Source organism: Chlamydotis macqueenii, chromosome 2, assembly GCF_036417535.1.
Source record: "Chlamydotis macqueenii isolate bChlMac1 chromosome 2, bChlMac1.mat, whole genome shotgun sequence".
Taxonomy (NCBI): Eukaryota; Metazoa; Chordata; class Aves; order Otidiformes; family Otididae; genus Chlamydotis; species Chlamydotis macqueenii.
The window spans coordinates 118,211,118-118,230,446 of NC_141557.1; the positions used below are offsets into that span (position 1 = coordinate 118,211,118).

At 38.5% G+C, this 19,329-nt stretch overlaps 1 protein-coding gene across 5 annotated transcripts in view; it reads right to left on the minus strand.

Moving 5' to 3' along the window:
* NOL4 (nucleolar protein 4) overlaps positions 1 to 19,329 on the minus strand; it is a 195,909-nt gene that overhangs the window by 71,279 nt on the left and 105,301 nt on the right. For all 5 annotated transcript variants that reach the window (XM_086740772.1, XM_086740771.1, XM_086740774.1 and 2 more), the window contains one exon: positions 12,754 to 13,037. In XM_086740772.1, the coding sequence (XP_086596898.1) occupies positions 12,754 to 13,037 (284 nt within the window). The remainder of the gene's footprint in view (positions 1 to 12,753; positions 13,038 to 19,329) is intronic.

Genomic DNA, 19,329 nt, shown 5'->3' on the forward strand with positions numbered 1-19,329 from the left:
AAAGTGAACATTAAATATGAAAAAAAAATCTAAATATAGAAACAGAGAAATAAGAGTAAAAGCAAAGCAGCATACTCCCTGCCGATCTCCTATTAAAATGGGGGAAAAAAAGGAAGATATAAAGCGATCTCAACAGAGTTTAGAGAGTCTTAAAAACGACTTACCTCTTATACTAATAAGAATGATCTTGAATTGGCATAGTGAGTGAAGTAAAAATAAATATCCTGGGTTTTATACTCCAAACCAAATGTATGCAGGGCTAACTACTAAAGGCTATGAAATATAGACATCTAGGCCAGGTTTTTCAAAAGCTTATGCCAGGCAACCGGCAGTCTGAGAGGCTAAAAGCCTTTTTGGCTCTTTAAGCATTCAAGACACTTCCACAGATTCTTAAATGTTAAGCTCAGAAGAGAATGCCTGCACTGTAGAACATCACCTGGTAACTCTCGAACAGGAGGGAATAGTTGTCATGGTTTTCCTAAATAACACAATCATGCCAAATAACTTGCAGATTAATTAGAACAAATATTTTTTAAAAGAGCAACTACGTTATGTAGAAATTTTGGTGTAATAATTAACTATTTTCATATGAATGGTTGGTTACAATCATTGAAAAAATGTTTTCTTCAAGTCCAACCTAACTTAAAAAAAAAGTTTCAGCTGCTGAGTTCTTTAACAACTTTGCCTTCTAAAATAAAAGACAATCTATGAATTGGTAAGAACCAGTGAGACCTGTGATGAATTCACCATTGCTTTATCTCTAACAAGGTAATTCTCTCCTCATGTAGCAAGTTTTTGAGCTTGTCAGTGTTTTGGCACTTATTCAAATCCACTTCTTCCAATATTTTTTTTTAAAATATCACATAATCCTTTATATTATGTGTTTTCTGAAGGCAGGGTGGACACTTCATTGCATTATTATGTATAGAGGTGGATTTTAAAAAGCATCTAATGAACCACACAGAAGCATCAATCTTGTGAGACAGTCATCTTTAAGGCACAGCTGACAGAAGAAGCATATTCCAAAAGATGCCTGCATCTCATTCTTCCATCCCTCCACCTCCCAGCTGAGACAAGAGGGTACGAGGTGGCACACAGGCCCCAGACTCATCTGACTTCTGTTCCACTGAACACAGCTATTACCTCTAAGCAACACACTGGGGCAAACATGAATTTTTTAAACCTTTATTTTAGTAATTTAATACAGTTTTTGACACAGGTCCAGTCCCACGGGGTTCCATCTGCAAAAGAATTTTTAAGAGCATATAACTAACTGTACAAAGTGAGACAAAGATACATGCATTCAGAGAGGGTTAAAAAAACCTTATACATCATTGATTCAGTACCAAAGGCCCAAAGAATATCCATATGTCTTTTCAAGAGCTGATACAGAGCTCATAGTACAATGCTGAGGACTGAGGAGTGGCCATATTGGGGCCATTTGTGGTAACTTCTACAAAAATCAACTCACCTTTCCCTGTTTTTCATGCAGATTCTCTTATCCATCCTGAGACCACACAGCTCAGGAGCTCAATGGCAGAAGGTACAGGGCAGAAATTCTGAATAGTTCTGCAAGGGATCTTCCTGATGGAGTCAGACAATTCCCAAATGCCATGGGAAACACAAGAGGAAGAAACACATTACTTCATGACCCCTACCCAAAAACAAAATGGAGGCAGAAGCAACATACAAGATATCGTCCTGATGTTAATTAAAATGCACATAAAAGACAATCACACACTCTTGTCTACTGGAGCACCTGTACGCAAAGGTTAGGTGTGCATCACTGCAGGTACCTCAACAAGAGGTATGAGCTCTTTGCATGCTCCTGATTCATCTATATGATGCCATCAACTTTGGGTCATGGCCACTGGATAGGACTGTTTTCATCAGACAAGGGGGAAAAAAGGAATATATAAATATAAATATATATATTTTTAAAAGTATGTGTGTGTACGTATGTATATAAAGAGAACAGCATGTATCATTACCCATCAGATCTGGCAAGTAGCTCACAGCATATTAATGATGAGAAAAGTTAAAAAAACATAGACTGAGAATGACAGTCTGTGACCAAAGCACTTAGTACAAGTGAGTATTTCCCATGTAGATGCTTTTTCTTCTCATCAGAAGCATCTACATGGGAAATACTCACTTGTACCAAGATCCAAGCAACAGCTGTAGTATTTCATGGAAACACTGTGAGGTTCAAGAAGCAGTAGCTTAGTAAAAACTCTACAGATACGTATGGAATTCATCCAGTACTACAATGTTTCATGATATGCCACACTTACATGGGTGGAATGAAAACTCAGACCAGTTGCAGACCCCTATCTTTGGCTGCATATTTTCATACTTACTCATGTTTTCATACTCTTTCATCAATGCCCAGTGAAAAGTAAATGTTGACTGTTTACACAGTTCTCAAATACCAATTTCCAGTATCTTCTCCTGCTTGTGCAGAAGTACTGTTCTGTAACACTCATAACAGGCCGTGGCTTATTCATTACCATACATTTTGCAAAATTATTTGATCACTGTCTTCTGACTGTGTTTAATAAACATAGCACACATTTCACAGCTTTCACTGCTTACCTACATCACCATCCCCTTCCCGCCTCAATAATGAATGTAGATGCTGCTTTTTTAATTGTTTCTTTGAAGTATTCAAAATCAGTCACTGTTAGAAGCGAAATATAAGACAGGATGCTTTGATGAAACATATGGCAGACAAACCCTCAAGCAGACTGACAGGGATTATTGGAGGTTGTTCTTTTTTACTCCCTCTTCTGTGGGGAATAAGATACTGCTAGAGACCATCTGGGAAATCCACCTAGCAAATCCCTTGTTTTTGCAGGGATCTAGGCATCAATGATGATTCCAGCATCTCTTTTTTTCTTTTTTTTTCTGTGACATATTACAGCTGCATCATTGTTGTTTTCTATAAGGCCAAAGCTTATTTATCAGAACTTCATGGACACTGCGACATTTAGTGAGCTGAACTGTTGCAGACCCTCTTGGAGTAAATGTCTATTATCTATGTTGCCATTTCAATAGGCTGGGACTCAGTAATTCAGGTGATTTGTTACAGTGCTCATTTCTGGTAATCGATTTTATTTCTAAATCCACTACTTTTTTCCTAAAAACAAAATTTCATCTAGGTCTTCCTAGGAGTCTTTGGAAGCAAACGGAGGAGAACAGAGAAAAATTAACACAAAAAGCCAAAGCAGCAAAAGGAGAGTTAAAAAACTAGCAACAAAAAGAAAGATGAAAGAGAAAAAAAAAGTTAACTAGTTTTAAAGATGCATTCTACTTCTCCTTCCTTCCTCTATTAAAAAATTGACCTATTCAGTTCTCTCACATCACCTTGCAAATCCAGTAATGTCAATACATAAGTATCTGAGAAAAGCATTCAGTGTTGTAGTGTACCTAATTATTCCCAGCAATTGCTATAGGGGGAAAATGTAGAGCACACAAAAGAACAGTTTGAAGGTATATCAAGTATTCAGCAAGACATTTGACTACTGGCATTCATTCAACAAAAACAAGATTAGAAAGGGAGATGTCTGTAAGACAATTAAGAAAAATTATATTTATTTTAAATTCTCAGTAATGTTGCTATAACAGTCATTAAAGAAAGAAAGAAAAAAATCTTTTACTTCTTTCCTCCCTTTCTTCAGCAGCTGAGTTGGACATAGAAAAGAATTCAATATCAGAAGAAAAAATCAGGGGTAACATTTCAGGATTATCAACTTCTTGAATAACAATATAGTTTTGGGGGAGTGTAATGTGTAGAAAGTGGCCAATTATCAAGCCATTCATCACAGATTAGTTTTAGAGATTAGAGGATCAGCTCTTCAACCTCTGTCATCTGAAAAATAAAAAAAAAATTACAGATCATTAACTGTAAATAATATTAAGACTAAATATAATTGCAGCAGGTAGCAATTATTGCTGCCCCATTATATCTTGCTCAATTTACCATTAAACAGTATTTAATCTTCCAAGAGCAAGATTTGCTCTCAGTCTTTTTGTAGTTGGTAGAGGAGCTGCATATGTGACAACAGAAGAACAAGAAGAAAAAGCTGCAGTGATCCATTTGACCTCGTAGGACTTCAACACAAATTCAATTTCCCTCTTCAAGAAAAAAAAAAAAAAAAAAGACAAAACCTAAACGCAAAAGCAAGAGTTAGGGATTGAAGATATTCACTATAACAAGGCCTAGCCTTGAAGGTATCTGTCAGGAACAAATCCTGGTTGAAGTCAACAGGAATTTGCCTGAAAGGTACAGACTTGGGTTCCCAGGCTGTTGAGTTATAAGAAGTTCTTGGCTATAAATAAGGGAGGGAAGTAGTAATTTCATACACCTTACCTCATTGATTACAGATGTACTTGATAGCTTTCTCTGTTGTCTGAACAGATGTCCAGCCACTAAAACCAAGTTGGACAAAGTCCTGCTTTCCCTCCAGCTACAACTGCTTCTGTTTCAGTACGAGGTACCAATGACTCCGAAGGCGAGTGTGAATGAGGACAGACAGCTGGATCTGTGAGTAATACACATGCAATCTGGAATCAACAGCACCACTGTCTGATACTTGACCAATGTGCACTTGATCCTTTAAAAAAAAAAACTTCTGAGAAAATTTATAAAAGGTCACATTAAAAGTTATTCTCTTCCACGACAGTTTTACATTAGCTGAGATTTGATATGATTAGGAGCCAGATTGTATTCTCCATTACAGATATGTAAATCTGGAGTAGCATCATCAACTTCAGCTTAATTGTTCTGGATTTACATCATTGTAATGAATGCCCTGCAGGAAACCAATTTCATTTTCAAGAGCTTTCACTGAACATGAAAACCTGCTACTAAATGTACCTCCGGTGGGAGGAATTAGACATATAACCGATGTTATCATAGACAAAGGACTTTGATGAATGTGACTGTTACAGAACACTAGAGTATTCATATTTTCTGACAAACACTGCACTGATTTTTTCATGTGCCTGTAGCTGTCTCTCTTCATAACAACATTCTTTTTAGCCATTTATTATGGTAACTCCCAAAATCAGAAGACTAAAATCTGGAAAAAACAATGCTTTATAAATTCAACTTCTTTTTCAAGGAAAAGGCTCATTAAACCACTAAACTAACTTGAATTTTTTTACACCAAATAGCCTCTTAGTGGCCTATAACAACTCCCCTACCAAAGGGCAGCAAAAAAGAAAGATCTTTTTTTTTTTTCTTCATAGAACTATACTGCTTTCTGCAAACAACCAACAAACTGACTTTTAGAGCTAGAAAATTGTGATTTTCTCAGCTTTTTCATTTTCTAAAAGTAGAGGAAAGTAAAATCAAGGTGTTTGATAAAATGGTAAAGCAAAATATAAAGAACTCAGTCTTTACAATGAGACCAACCTATAGAAACCCTGTGTATGAAGTAGGAACAAACAGGACAGTTTATCTCATTCTTGTGTAGGTGAGTGGGTAGGAAAAAAAGGAGATCACAAAATACCTTGTATACTTTTTGTTCTCCTTTCATTAATGTTCTCCATGCATAGGAGAAGAGAAGGCATCTATCTCCTTCCATTGCAGTGCAGCTATCTCCCAAGGAACTGTGGAAAACATTGGCATGCCTGGTACCCCTGCATAAATCTGAGTATATGCATACTTCAACAGAACATTCGAGCCTGCCTTCACACATTGTAGATGTGAGGTGCAAGCCAAAAGATGTTGTAGCTTGGTACCACCTATACATGATGGCAGCAGGGGTGGATTTCACCTTCAGTTCACTTCTTTTAGCATTTTTACTTTTGAATCTCAGTACAAACTATTTCCAAAGATTTAGTGAAAAGCAGCAACAATGGAATCCATAAGATAACAATTAAGGCACAGTTGGAAGAATTCACCATCCTTTCCTTGCTGCTGTGGTTGGGACGGTGGAAGCAGGGTGGACCCTTGTGGAGCTGCAGGCTCAGTCTATGCTTATGTCTTGCTGCTCCACAGGGTGCGTATCATGCTGGCTCTGCATTCTGCCCCACTCTTACGTTGTTGTTTGCTGAAATTCTAGTATGCTACTAACTGTTGTAACATGTCCTGCCTATACCTTTCACCAGACTTTGCTTCCCTCCTCATAAGTTATTCATTACAGTAGCAAACAGAATTTCATGCTAAGCCACTTCCTAGTCTCAACAATTAAGCCATAAAATAATGTCGTCAAACACCTGCAGACTTCTAATACAAAAGATATTTGCATTAACAAAATAGCAGTCAGTAAAATATGGTATTGCTTTAACACTTTCTATCTGACAATGGAAATGAAATAAAATATAAGAATTAAACCAAAAAAATCTAGTTTCCTCTCATGCCATACCTAGCTAGTGAGATCCAACTTCAAGCAAGAGAGAGGAAAAGTTCTGTGGAGAGGATGAGCTGGAGTCAAAAACGCCTTTCTGAAAGGCTTAACTAACTTGTAATCTACATTAATTATCTGGAACTTAGGCACTTGGCAGCATAAACCAGAAGGGCAAAAGGGTATTTTCTTTGTACCAGAAAAGCCAACATGCAGAGTTCAATGGTATTGTCAGAAGAGGAGGAGACTCTTCTACCCTGCCCTTTCCAGCTTTTCTTCCTACTTAGAGCTGACGTAACCATATAATATAAGCACCATATGACAATGCTCCAATTGAGCTTAAACCTATCTATGCCACTTGAATATAAATAATGGATTATGATGAAAGAAAAAAAGAAATGAGTAATGCTTTAGTTAATGAAGTGAAAAAGAAAGAAAGAAGAAAATAAAAAAAATAAATAATGTCTCCAACATTGTTCTTCAACATGCCAAATTCCCACAGTCTGCATTTTACCTCTTGCTTCAAGTAGATGCACATCTATTTCAGATTTCATTACAAAAATATTTAATAAACTACTTCCTAAGTGACTCAATAAGCTACTTCCAGTCTATGTAAAAGCCCAATGTAACTCCTGAGGACTCCACTCGCTTTGGAAAAAGCTATGTGCTCCCCTATGTTCTGAGCATTTCCCCAAGCAAATCTGCTGACAAAAATACAGGCAGAGGCGAACTAGACAGTGACTTCTCATGCCTCAGAGACACAATGTCAGATGTGATGATGTTCACTGGATACTAGGAATGACCTTTCACATTTTACTAAGATACAACCATATCTTTGAAAAGGAGAAAGAGAAAGAAACACATTGAAAATCTACCTTACTCCTCAGAGATGGTGCCTATCAGTGGCTAAGTTCATGTGCACTTTCGGAAACCAGCTGGGTTCATGATGCACCATCAGGTTACAACAGGTATTTGTATTTGTTTATTCAGGTCAGGCTGCTTGGATGGTTGTACCCGGTTTCCTTCAGTAATGATGAGCTTCAGCAAAGTGATGTTACAAGATTCTACAGCTGGAGTAACCACCAAAGACGACTAAAGTTTTAACTAGAGCAGTGTGCAGGAACTTCAAATGACTCTTCACCCAGAATCTCACTTATGCTTTGGCTTTCAGATCCCATGCAAGGTTGCAGTCTTCAAATATCTTCTTAGAGTGGGACCTGTACTAAGTGTGGACAGCCTGCCAGGCTAACCTGCAGTAGTGTAATGCATCCACTACATCGCCAGTTTGAAGTTGCAATAGTTGGGAGCAAACAGCCCCTGGCAGCGGCTCATGACAATAACACTGTTCTTTATATCAGGCTGAAGAAAAAAAGCTTGAGAAATACTTCAAAAGCCCAGCATTAAAGGAGTGACAGAAAGTAAGATCTTCCTTTTAGAAACCACATGAAAGCTCTGCCTTGTTGTGAACCACTGTAACTATAATGACATGCACATTAGAATGCAGTATTACAATTAAAGGTCACTGTATGCAGCAATCATTATTTACTGCTCTTTCCTTTAAAACTGCTTTTTTTCAGACTTGGAGAAAAATTACTTATTGTGTGCCAATTACACACTAAGCTAAATATAATGCATACTAACTTAGCCTACCACACATCCAGAAGGCCTGCAGGTGTCCAATTTTTCTATTAGAAATTTCATCTGCTAGAAAGAAGGAAGACATTAACCAACTGTCTGCAATTAGTAGGTATCTGGACAAAATGGACACATGGTGTGTGCCCTCCTTGTTACCTCACTTTAACACATCTCCTAGGCATTCATGATCAGTAGAAAATGTTTCTATCTGGGAAATCCCAAAGAGAAGTTTTGCATATCAGGAATGTCCTTTGCAATCAGATATAATGCACTATTTATTAATCCAGGTAAAATGCATGGCACAATGTCAGTATGGCTAGTTAGTTCAAAAACCTGTTCTCCCATACTGTATCATAATAACCTGGTTATCCAAATGCAGAAGAGACAAAATCATTTTAAAGGAGTGAGCTTGCTATATTCCATGAAATAAATGATGTGGAAGAGGTAAAGCTATATAACGATATTTGAAAACAAAATATACAGTCTAGGAAAAAGCAGTAACACAAGAATCAGAAATAAAAAATCTCTGCTACAGAAGCCCAGCAGTCTCATACATAAGTGTATTATGATCTAAAATAATTTATATGTGCACTTAACTATTGAATTCATAGAACTGCATTTGCAGAGCACTTACAGATGCGTACTTTATAAGTCTTTTCTAGTACAAAGACTCAGCCCTGTTAAGGCAAATTTATGTAAATATTTTTGCAGCTCTACAAAATTTCACTGACTTCAATTTAGCCTTGAATGGTTGTAGAAAGTTCTACTGCCATGAACATCTGAGTCTTACTGAAGGATCAATTCCCTAATATCAGCTTAATAAAAGCATATATATAAAGTATTTATATACACATATACATACATACTTACCTATATATATTTAAGACTATGAAAACCCATTTCTTCCTTGCATAACATTTTTTCAATGAATGGTAAAACATTTTGGACCAGACTTCAAGGTTATGTTACAATTTGGTAACTCCCTTCACTGCACTCAGCATGGGGTCTTTTTACACAAAGAAGAGGTTACCACACATACCCACTGCCTGAAACCAAGGATTCAAAGAGTAAAGTGCCCACTGAAACACGATTCTTGTTTAGAGTGTTATCAACATCAGTTTTAAAAGCCATCATCTAAAGTGACTGAACAGAGCATTCTCTAAATAATATATCCTAGTGATCTGAAAAATTGAATTAAAATTTCTTCACAGGGTTATCTAATCTCCAGTTATTCATCAGAGTCTTTTAATACAAGAAAACTTAATTTATTACTCAAAAAAACCCTACATTTCTTACAAATCACTAATGACTTCCTCTGCATACATTAGAGAGGGTTGATTTCAGGAAAGCGTTAAGTATCCCTGTTTTGACATTCAAGACATTTTCACAGAATGAGGCCACTATCTAGCAAACTTTCCACATAGCATAAGCATATAACTGCTTCAAATAGGTATTGACAAGATGAATATTCTAAAACTTGGACTTCCACAAAGAAGTAACCATTTTCAAAAAACATCTGCTTATTATCTGTCAGATTTATAAAGAAAATATAATGGAAAACCTACCATTTTTACCTTAACTGCTTCTCAGGATCATATTTCTGCAGCATGTACAAAATTCAATCAGAACTATATTGTCAAATGGTGGAGCCCACCACTACACATGTGAAGGAAGTATCATTCTTGTAAACAGTGTTGTACAGGAAATACCTATAACATAGTTTAACAAAACTGCTTGTTTCCAGAAAAAAAAAAACAAACTCCCTTAAAAAATCTGTGATTTGGTGGAGGAGGTATAATGTGTTGATACTTTTCAACCAAAAAAAAAAGTAATCTCGAGCCTTTTTGCAGCTAGATTCAGCTCTGATGTATTATCGTTAAACCCAGCGACAGGTCAGAATGGATGCAAGTGGACCAGAGAAACTGTGGCTTCAAATTTAATAAAATGTAGATGATGCAATATCTAAAAGGAGACTCAGACAGAACAGGTAGGGAACATGTCAGCCAACAGATCTTCCCAGCTCTAGCCATTTGTGGGTTTCACAGACTCCTGGCCATTTCAAGCAAGTTAACAGCTTCTGTAGGCTGAATGGGCCATTGTAAAGTTGAAGGAAGCATAATGTATTGCTTCCTGCAATGCTAGCCCAATAATTAAAATACACTTCCCTTCATTTAGAAACCAGATATTTTCTTCACTAACTTCTCACATAATTTTTCTCAATTCTTTGTGACATAAAGATACTGTAAGAATACTACATTATAGGAAGCCACATAAGAGTTTGGTATATGGTGAACACAGCATACATTTTTTCTAATGAAAACATGATTAGAGGTTAAGCTAAACACATTTTCTTACCCATCACTACCAATGACGCCATTATTCACGTCTAATTATGTCTGATAACTGTATAACTGTGAATGGCTGGAGGTTAGATGCTGCAAGAGTGCTGGGAGAATTCCTATACAACTTCAAAGAACAACCCACATACTTGGTGTATTCTGGCTAAAAAGGATATGTGAGAGGTAGCTACCAGTAAACTATAGTAGTCTGTTACCCTTACTTGTTCTTTATGTTGTTTCCTTTTTGTCAGAGCACTAGAGTTCTGGCTAGCTCCTTTTGATATCCTTGTACAAGTGCATCCAGTGCGCACTGCACACAACTAGGAGTTTGATCTTCTGCATTGTTCAAAATTCATCAGCTCAGTAATGGCCAGAAAACTCTTCTGGAGGGGCCCAGTAACCTGAATCACTAGGAGAAGGCAGGAGGACCTCCTTGATCAGGTCTAGGGCTTGTAAAGTGTTCTCTGACTCTTTAGCACGTAAGATACCACTTAATGTAGAACAATAGTAATGATTTATATGACTGTGTCTATGAAACATTGAGATGCTGTACAGTTCCATTCTATTGTAATACACTGCTGATTTTGTTTCTTCTAAAAATATCCTATAACTTTTTTAAAATTTAAAGAGTAGAATTAATCTGTAAAATATTAAATTGGCCACAAAAATATTCTTTTACTCTACACCCAGCTTATCAATCTCTGACAAATTTTTGTTTATCCCAGGAGTGTGTTCTTCCTGAAGTCTTCACTCCTTATTTAATAATCTTTACTGCATACCTAATAAATGACACACTTAAATGAACTATAAACATCAACACGAGTTTCACTAGGGAAAAAAAGGGGAGACAAATCTGCGTACTGTTGGCAGTATAGAGTGAGTAGGATGACAGTGAGTGATGAAAGAATGTATCGATGTGGGGGATGATTCAGGCCTCTTAAAATTTGTAGAATAACAAAGAAAGAGATGGCTTTGATTGTCATCTCAATTCATTAGAAACAGATTTTTAACACTTTTTGATATATTTTTTCTGCATGTGAGTTGGAACTCATTAAAATTGGAAATGTAACATTAAGCTATGTTCTTGTCTTAGCTACAACTGAGTTCCACATTAAGTCTCCTGCCTTTCTTCACCGAGCTTATTTGTGTATTTGCAAGAGTAATGGCAGAAGCTGCAACGTACCTCAGGCAAAAGAGCCTGTGTGTCTATCAATATTTGGGTGACTGGCTTATAAAAGGTTCATTGGAACAATGCGCCCTGAAATGAAAAACCAAGTTTTCATTTTTTACTCCACAGGCAATGATGACAGGAGTTAAAACTTTAGCTTAAATAAATGTTGTTCTCTAGACATCAGCCATGTACAATCCATTTCTGGATATACCTAGAAAAAGTGATTTGCCACATCACTCTTATTTGAAAACTCTGCAAAAACCATGGCCATTCAACATATATCTATGTCGTCAGTGGCCATTCAACATATATCTATGTTGTCAGGCTATTTTGTAGTGGGCTACTAAAATCTAGCATTAATAGTATTTTGATCCAGTACTAACATCCTATTATTGCTGCTGTAAAGGTGGTAATCCAGCTGGGAGTTATCAGATAAAAAACAAGAACGTGCCACCAATAAGATCAATGGATAAATTCTACGATACAGGCTATTTCTTCACCCTCCCTACAGTATGCCCTCTGACAAATACCTTCCTAGAAAGCTAGCTATCTCATCTACAGGATCTGCTTTTATCTACAATCTAACCACCCTCTCTTCTTATTCACAGAAGAGAAACTACAGAGAAAAGCCCTCAGGGGATTACAGCTTCTTAAAGCAAACTTGTCAGTTTTAATTCAGGTTAGGTGCCTGCATAACACAAACAATCAGGAAGGAACCAAATCAGTTCCTTTCAGATGTTGATAATTCACATGTAGTAATTTGCTTGGGCATACACATTTAACAGTCATACAGATTCATTCTACAGATACATAATATATGTAATGAGATGGTCATCTATAAATATACATAGATATATGTATCTCAGTATATATACCTATACCTATGTATCACATTGTACACATATTTTAATATATATCTTTCAAAAGGGTAATGTAGACAATTCTCAATAAATGGATTGATAAAATTCATGCCTGATGGAGAACTGCACTGGTTTCTGTCAGTGTGCCAGCACAAAATATATGCCTATATATACGTATTCACCCATGTACATCCACATACACTTAATGTATGCATGCATCATATATGTGTAACAGAGCATACAATTCTATGTATAGCATTTGAGTAATGATGTGACAAACGTTAAGAGACATTGCATTAAGTGCTTAGCTGGGAATAACCTTTTGTTTGGCCTCACAAATCTTTTCCTTTTCTAAGCTACACACTTCATATCTGGAGCATGTGGAAGCATCTTACCTTGCTTCCATTTTCTCTTGCCTCCCGTTCCATCTTGAGATCAGAAATTAGGAGAGTCTTGTATTTGTTCTTTCCATTACTGCTGTGATCATCTAGTCTGTATTCTGAAGTCAGCTGAGCAGAGAGGGGACTGTCACTCAGGTTCAGAGGCTGCTCATCCTGCTCCAGATTTGTTTTGCCATTACTGTTGGTTTCTGCCATCTCCCTGCAGTGTGTTCCCCCTGAAGCATTGGAACTGTGTCCCACGGTCTCATTGCCATTAAAACTCTCTGCGGCTGAATCATCTATTAAAAAATATATATTTTCAGTCATATGCCACATCATCATCTCTGTCCAGTTCAAACATAATTCATACCTTCACAATGTTTTTTAAAAAAGAATGAAAATGGTTTATATTACTAGCACCAGTACATTTCTGCAAAATGTACACACATATTCCTCCACGTTTTCAAGCAAAAACTTTATGTAAATCCATAAAATATTACTAAGTTAAGGGCAATGATCTGGGCTGAAACCTTAGTGTCACTGTGTACACAAAAGATAAGTATCACACAGGATTTTTAGGGACAAAGTGACAAAGTCTGCCTTAATCCATCTGTCTGTTCTTATGTCCATGAATCTGTTTAGATTCTTACACCATGCACCATGCTGTAGTATTGCATATTTTTGAAATCAACAAAAATGCACCTGGCACTGAGAGATAGTCTAGTTCTCAGGTTTTAAGGGTATAGAGCAGCATATGTCATATCCACAAACATCCTCCTGCACAGACACAACGTAAATACATCTGATGTATTCACTGCTGGTAGTAGAGATTATACTGGAAAAGGTGACTCCAGGAACAAAAATCCTCTCTTCATTTTGCTCAGGTGCTCATTCACTTTGCTTATTCATTGCATGTCATAATATATTTAAAAATACTGTTCAATAAAGGACTAAATTATCAACTTGAAAGTTACATCTGAAAACTCTGGATGAGCTGTTGTTACCCCTAAGATTTTACAGCTGACGTGTATGATTCATATTCTTATCGGTTTGTGTATCCTGTGTTTGTTAGCACTGGAATTTGCCACCTATGCTATTACTCAGCCCTTCTTTACTTGTAAACAATCTTTTGGCCAACAGTCTATGTAGTAAAACAATTAATCCTTCAATTGATTCAATGGCAGCAGAATTTGGCCCTCAATTTGCTTACTTCTTGTTCTCTAAAGCATTTCTTTTGTGGTAACTTACATAGTTTTTCTAATTGTGCAACCACCTGCCCAGGGTTCTACAAGCCTACGCTTATCGCAGACAGTGAAGCTGGAAACAAAACGAAGGGGTTAGCAGCCAGAAATGTGTACAGATTGAAACTGGAGATACAGGACGAGGTGGACCTTAACATATTAGTACCTTAAAATACCACGTGCCTTCAGGCCATTCTAAACAACTTCCATGGACAAGAAACAAACACATTTATATACACTTGGCATTAAAAAAAACCCAAAACATTAGGATACATTCTTTAAAGGATGTGCTCAGAAATGCTCATGCTTGAAACTACATGATTAATCAAATTGTTGACTCTCCATCATCAATATAGTAAAAAACAACTATTTACCACCCTCAGATGAGAATTTAAAAAGTGAAGAAAATATTGTACAAATGGGTAATGATCTAATTCAACTAAGTACTTAGAGAGCCATAGACAAGCCATCATACACCAGTGGCTTGCTTGCTTGCTTGCTGTACTCATCCAACACTTTTATGTCACAAAGGCTGGGCACACATTCTGAACATATTTTTTTTTATTGCTTTGTTTTGTAAACCTGTAAAAAAAATCTAGTTTCATGAAAATATATAAGAAAATCATAATTTAAATGCTTTTATTTAAGGCACATTTTTTTTTGTTTTATAAACTACTTTATAATTAATGGCTGCAATTTTTTTAAAAAAGCTATGTTTTGGTATGTACCACTTTTACATTACCTGTTACAAATACAAATGTATATATAAAAACAGACATAACATTCTTAGAATAAGACTTTTAAACGTGTATACCTGCCCAACTTGCAACAGAGCAACAGAAATGTTCTGATTTAACCTGGGGCTACTTGAGGATTTCAGCTACACAAATTAATAAGGTGAGCAGGATTCATACTTGGTAAACTTTCTGTCATGCCCTGAGACTTATGTCTTACAGGGCAGAACACATTAAAAGGTTAAAATTCTAAAAGGAGTTTCAGAAAAAAATATGCAAATTTTATTATTCTGAACTAGAAAATGGCATTCTAATATAAAGTCTTAAATTTTTAAAAGAAAATAGCCATATTTGCAACTCATTTAAAAGACTTCTTTCAATTTCTTTACATTTCTTTAAATACAGATTTCTTTATTTAAGAGAGAAACACTTTGGTTACCACTGATTTGTATTTAGGACTGTTAACAGGTAATTGGCTTCTTGATTATCAGTTTAAAAAGAGACAGTTAGTTTCAAATTAATTAAATCAATTACTGAAGCGGTCACTGAGTGAGAGATGCTCCTCCCTTTGAAGGGCTCAGAAAATTCCCTGCTGTTGGGAGCAAAGAGAGAAACAAGTAAGTAACCAGAGGATGCAAAGAGCCACCTAAAAGATGGGGGCACGGCCTACCCTCCAGAACACAAGTCTGATCCCTAGCGAACTTCTGTGTGCTGGCATCCAAGTGTCCCAGGTTGCACAGTGCAGAGGAGCCACTATCAGGACACAGATGGCTAAATGGGAATGATGGAGGAGGAAGAGAGCTGTGCTCGGAGCCAGGTCCAGGAATAACCAAGTACAAAGAAAGGCTGCTAAGTTTTGGTTTTTAAGCCTAAGCAATAATGCTTTTATTTCTTTTTTTTTCTCTCCTGCACTAGTAATGGTTAACAATTAAAACTCACAAGTGCATGAGAATGTTACAGTGCAAAAGAAAAAAAATAAACAGATCTTTTATACTTGTTCTAAAACACAACCACTGAAAAAATTCCTATACTGAATAAATGTAATCAAGCATTATAACACTTTGAAACAATAATGCACAATTTTGGCTTTGCTTAGCAAATGCTTAGTTACTTGATGGTAAATCTCAGTTTGTACTATAAAGTCAAATACCTGCTTTTACGGTCATTTAGCCTCACTTGTTAGAAACAGGAACTATTGTCTGTCAAGATAATGTTCAGGAGAATGGCTACAATGGCTATAAATGACACTTTTGCTAAGTAAACATAAATATGTATTGTCAAAGAAGAGATCAAGAAAAAAATAGTGATTTTGTGCTGGTAGTTCCTTACAGATGTTACCAAGGTAACTAAACTACAGGGTTTAGTACATTTCTCATCCCCGGGCAGCTGGTGTATTTTTTCCAAGAATAAGGCTACTCTAAACCGAGTATTTCTGAGGTATCAGAAACACAGACCACATCAGGAATAACTGGTTCTGGGGAAAAAGGCAGCAGGGTCTGGCCCAGGAGAGGAAAGGCACATTCACCCTCAGAAATGGGCAGCCACGGCCCCAACACCTCGCGGCCCCGCTTGCAGCCGCTGGGCCGAGCTGCCCTGCTCCCGGGCCCGCAGGGACTGCAAGCACACACAGCCACTGCACAGCTGCCAAGGGGCAAGGCTGGTTTCATGGAGACCTGTCCCTCGCACCACTCTCTCCAGTGGCAACCGCCTCTCCGGGGAGCAGGAGGCGAGATCTGATCTCCTCACTATGCCGAGCGCAGGTGGCAAGCAGGGGCTGCACCTAAGCCAGAGCCTGGCTAGGGACTGGCAGTTTACTTACACAGCTTTCTCATCTTTATTTATCACGACACCTCAGCAACAACAAACTGCTCATGCTGAAAGCCTGATCTCTTACCAAATATTTTTTCCTCCATCCTGCAGAGGCAGAGGCGTGGCGTTTTGGGGAGAATTGTGCCAAGGCTTTGCCCAGCTATGGCCGCTGGCGAGTGTTTCTCCGGGGCAGCTTGCCAACAGCTCCTCTTTCAGGACAAGGGTACCACTAACAGCAGGCACGGAGCGGGAGAGGCCAGGGGCCCATCCCTGGGGCAGTGGAGAAGGCTGTAGGAGTGCAGTTGGGGAACATTTGGAGCACCCCTGGAACCCGCTGACATCACAGTGGCAGTTGGGGGGCTACCTGGGCCTGGCCTGGCCAACCCCGGCCAGGTGCACGTGGGGCAGCAGCCATTAACTTGTTGTGGGGCTGCCCTCCCAGAGGAGGCCGAGCAAATGGCTGCGGCCTCCCCTGGCCTTGCTTCGGCACCATCACGGGCCGGCAGTCAGTCCAGGCTCCCTTCCCACAGCTGGCCAATGAAAGACAAAATAAAACTCCACTGTGATCAGCCTACATCTGTGCACTTTGTGCCAACTGCACCACTGATGCAAGAATGGTGTGTTTTCAAGACACGTCTCTTGTCTGAACTGCCGGCACAGGGTGGGTTTTATGGGAAGAGCTCCAGGGAAGCATGCCATAAGTGCTGGGAGCTGAGAGGGAGGGAGCAGATGGCTTCCCTGCCCCACACTGGGTGTCGGGGCAATCATGAAAGAGGCTGCGGGATGAGCTCAGATCTTCATCACCTCCCAGGGCCACCACTACCCACAAGCGTCAGCCATGACAGTGAATAATGGCCTCATCAAATGTTGCTGCTTGCTCAGGGCAGGACACATGCACAGGAACTGTGGAGTTTTCAAACCCTTACCCCAGCATGCTGGAAGACTTGAAGCATGTCTACAACTGTTTTTGTTACTTAAGCCTGAGAAGGGAGAGTTTGACTACAAAACATGTATGTGTTCCACTTCTGAAAACCAGCCAGCTGGTACCTCACCTACGCAGAGATCCTCCTCCAGGGATTAAAGAGCACCAGCCCTCAGAGAAAGGCTCCCAGAGCAGAGGGAAGGTACCTTGAATCGGGCAGCAGCCACTTTCTTGCTGAAGCAAGCAGCACTGTCCAGGCTTAGGCATGGACTTTTCACTCACGGATCAATATTTCTTAAACCTCCTGATGCCAAGATGACCTTCTCCCAACTTGCAACAGAGCTCCATGCTGATCCTCTGCTCTGACCAACACCCTTTGGGCACCTTCAGTGCAAGTGCTTTCCATGTTAGGGATAATTCTCAAAACAAGAACCACAGTAATTTTCCTACTTCACGTTAGTTTCTTATTATTCATCACACTGCATTAGTGCATCCGCATCATCCTTCTAGATCATCTTGAGGACAACCAGACACAAAGTGACATCAGCTTTGTTTTGCGCACTTGACAAGTCCAGGCTCCTGCCTGAGAACCTTCTAGGCTCACTGCAGTCACCACTGTGTTAGCTTCTCACCTGCTTTTGAAGGAAACTTGGAAATGGTGGAAGAAAAGACTGCCAAAGAAAGCCCAAGCCAACAGATGCTCTGAATATGAGTTTTGATTCTCAGAACTGTTGCATCTTTCACTTCAATTATTTGCCACAGATATTGACATTATCACAGCCTAAACTTCTGCCAAAACCCAGTTTCTCTGTACTTAACACTTTGTATTCTGTAAGGTGATTTCTGTGATGGCAGATAGTTTAAGGGCACTCTGGTTTAGAGCAGGAAACTAGGTCTTAATTTATAGGATTATGTTCTCCTACCAAACAACGTCTAGATTTATGATTGGGCAAACAATATAAACTGCCAGAATTAGAGATTCTTCTGTTACAGTTCTTCAACCCAGAGAGAACTGTCTTCAGATCAAATATGTCAAATACTCAACACCATTCTCAGTAAGAGTATTTTCTCAAAGGAAAGCAAGTTGAAGTGTGTACCAAATCTGGCTGGAGTAACAAGTCCATCAAACATCAGTTTTCTGAGAGCACAAATTTAAGATCTGAACTCTGATAAAAGCATCACTGAAGTACTGTGAATCTCAAACCAAGGTAAATATATACAACTCCCACTTGTCTCCTTGAGAGAAAAATCCCCAGGTGTTTTAAAGGATCTCTTGTATTACTCTTAGCAATCAATTTCATACTATAGACCACACAGACTTTTCATATTCCTTGCAGGTAAGTCAGGCAGGAGTCAACAAGCCATTCGACATAAAGACAGATCTCTGAATAAATCCTCTCCCTCTCTCAAATTAATTCTCAGAGTAGAATTCAATTCATATTTAGAGTATGCTTAAATAGTTTATACAGCTGAGATTTCAGCTACTTGAAACTTATTGCCTGTTTTATTAGTCAGTAACCCATAGGGTTGGCGTTGAGCTCTAACAGCACTAGCGTGGTGTGGTCCTACAACCACACAGCCATACGGAAGCTCAGGTCTGCTGAAAGAACAGACGTGGTGACAGGTCAGGGAGCTAAGGAACCCTCTCATTAACACTAAGAATGAAGCAAGAGCCCCATGATACCAAAGCAGTTCTAACACAGCTCCCTTTTTTGCCATGAAGCAAGGCAGACAGCCTACTTAGGCAGCAGACAAAATCCAAGGGAAAGGCAATTAACCTTACAGCACCTTTGGCTCTTTTGAGACATCCTGATTACATGAGGGCGTCCCACAAGCGAAAACGATTCCTGGTGATAATGAATTCTACTAATCACACCAAATGAAG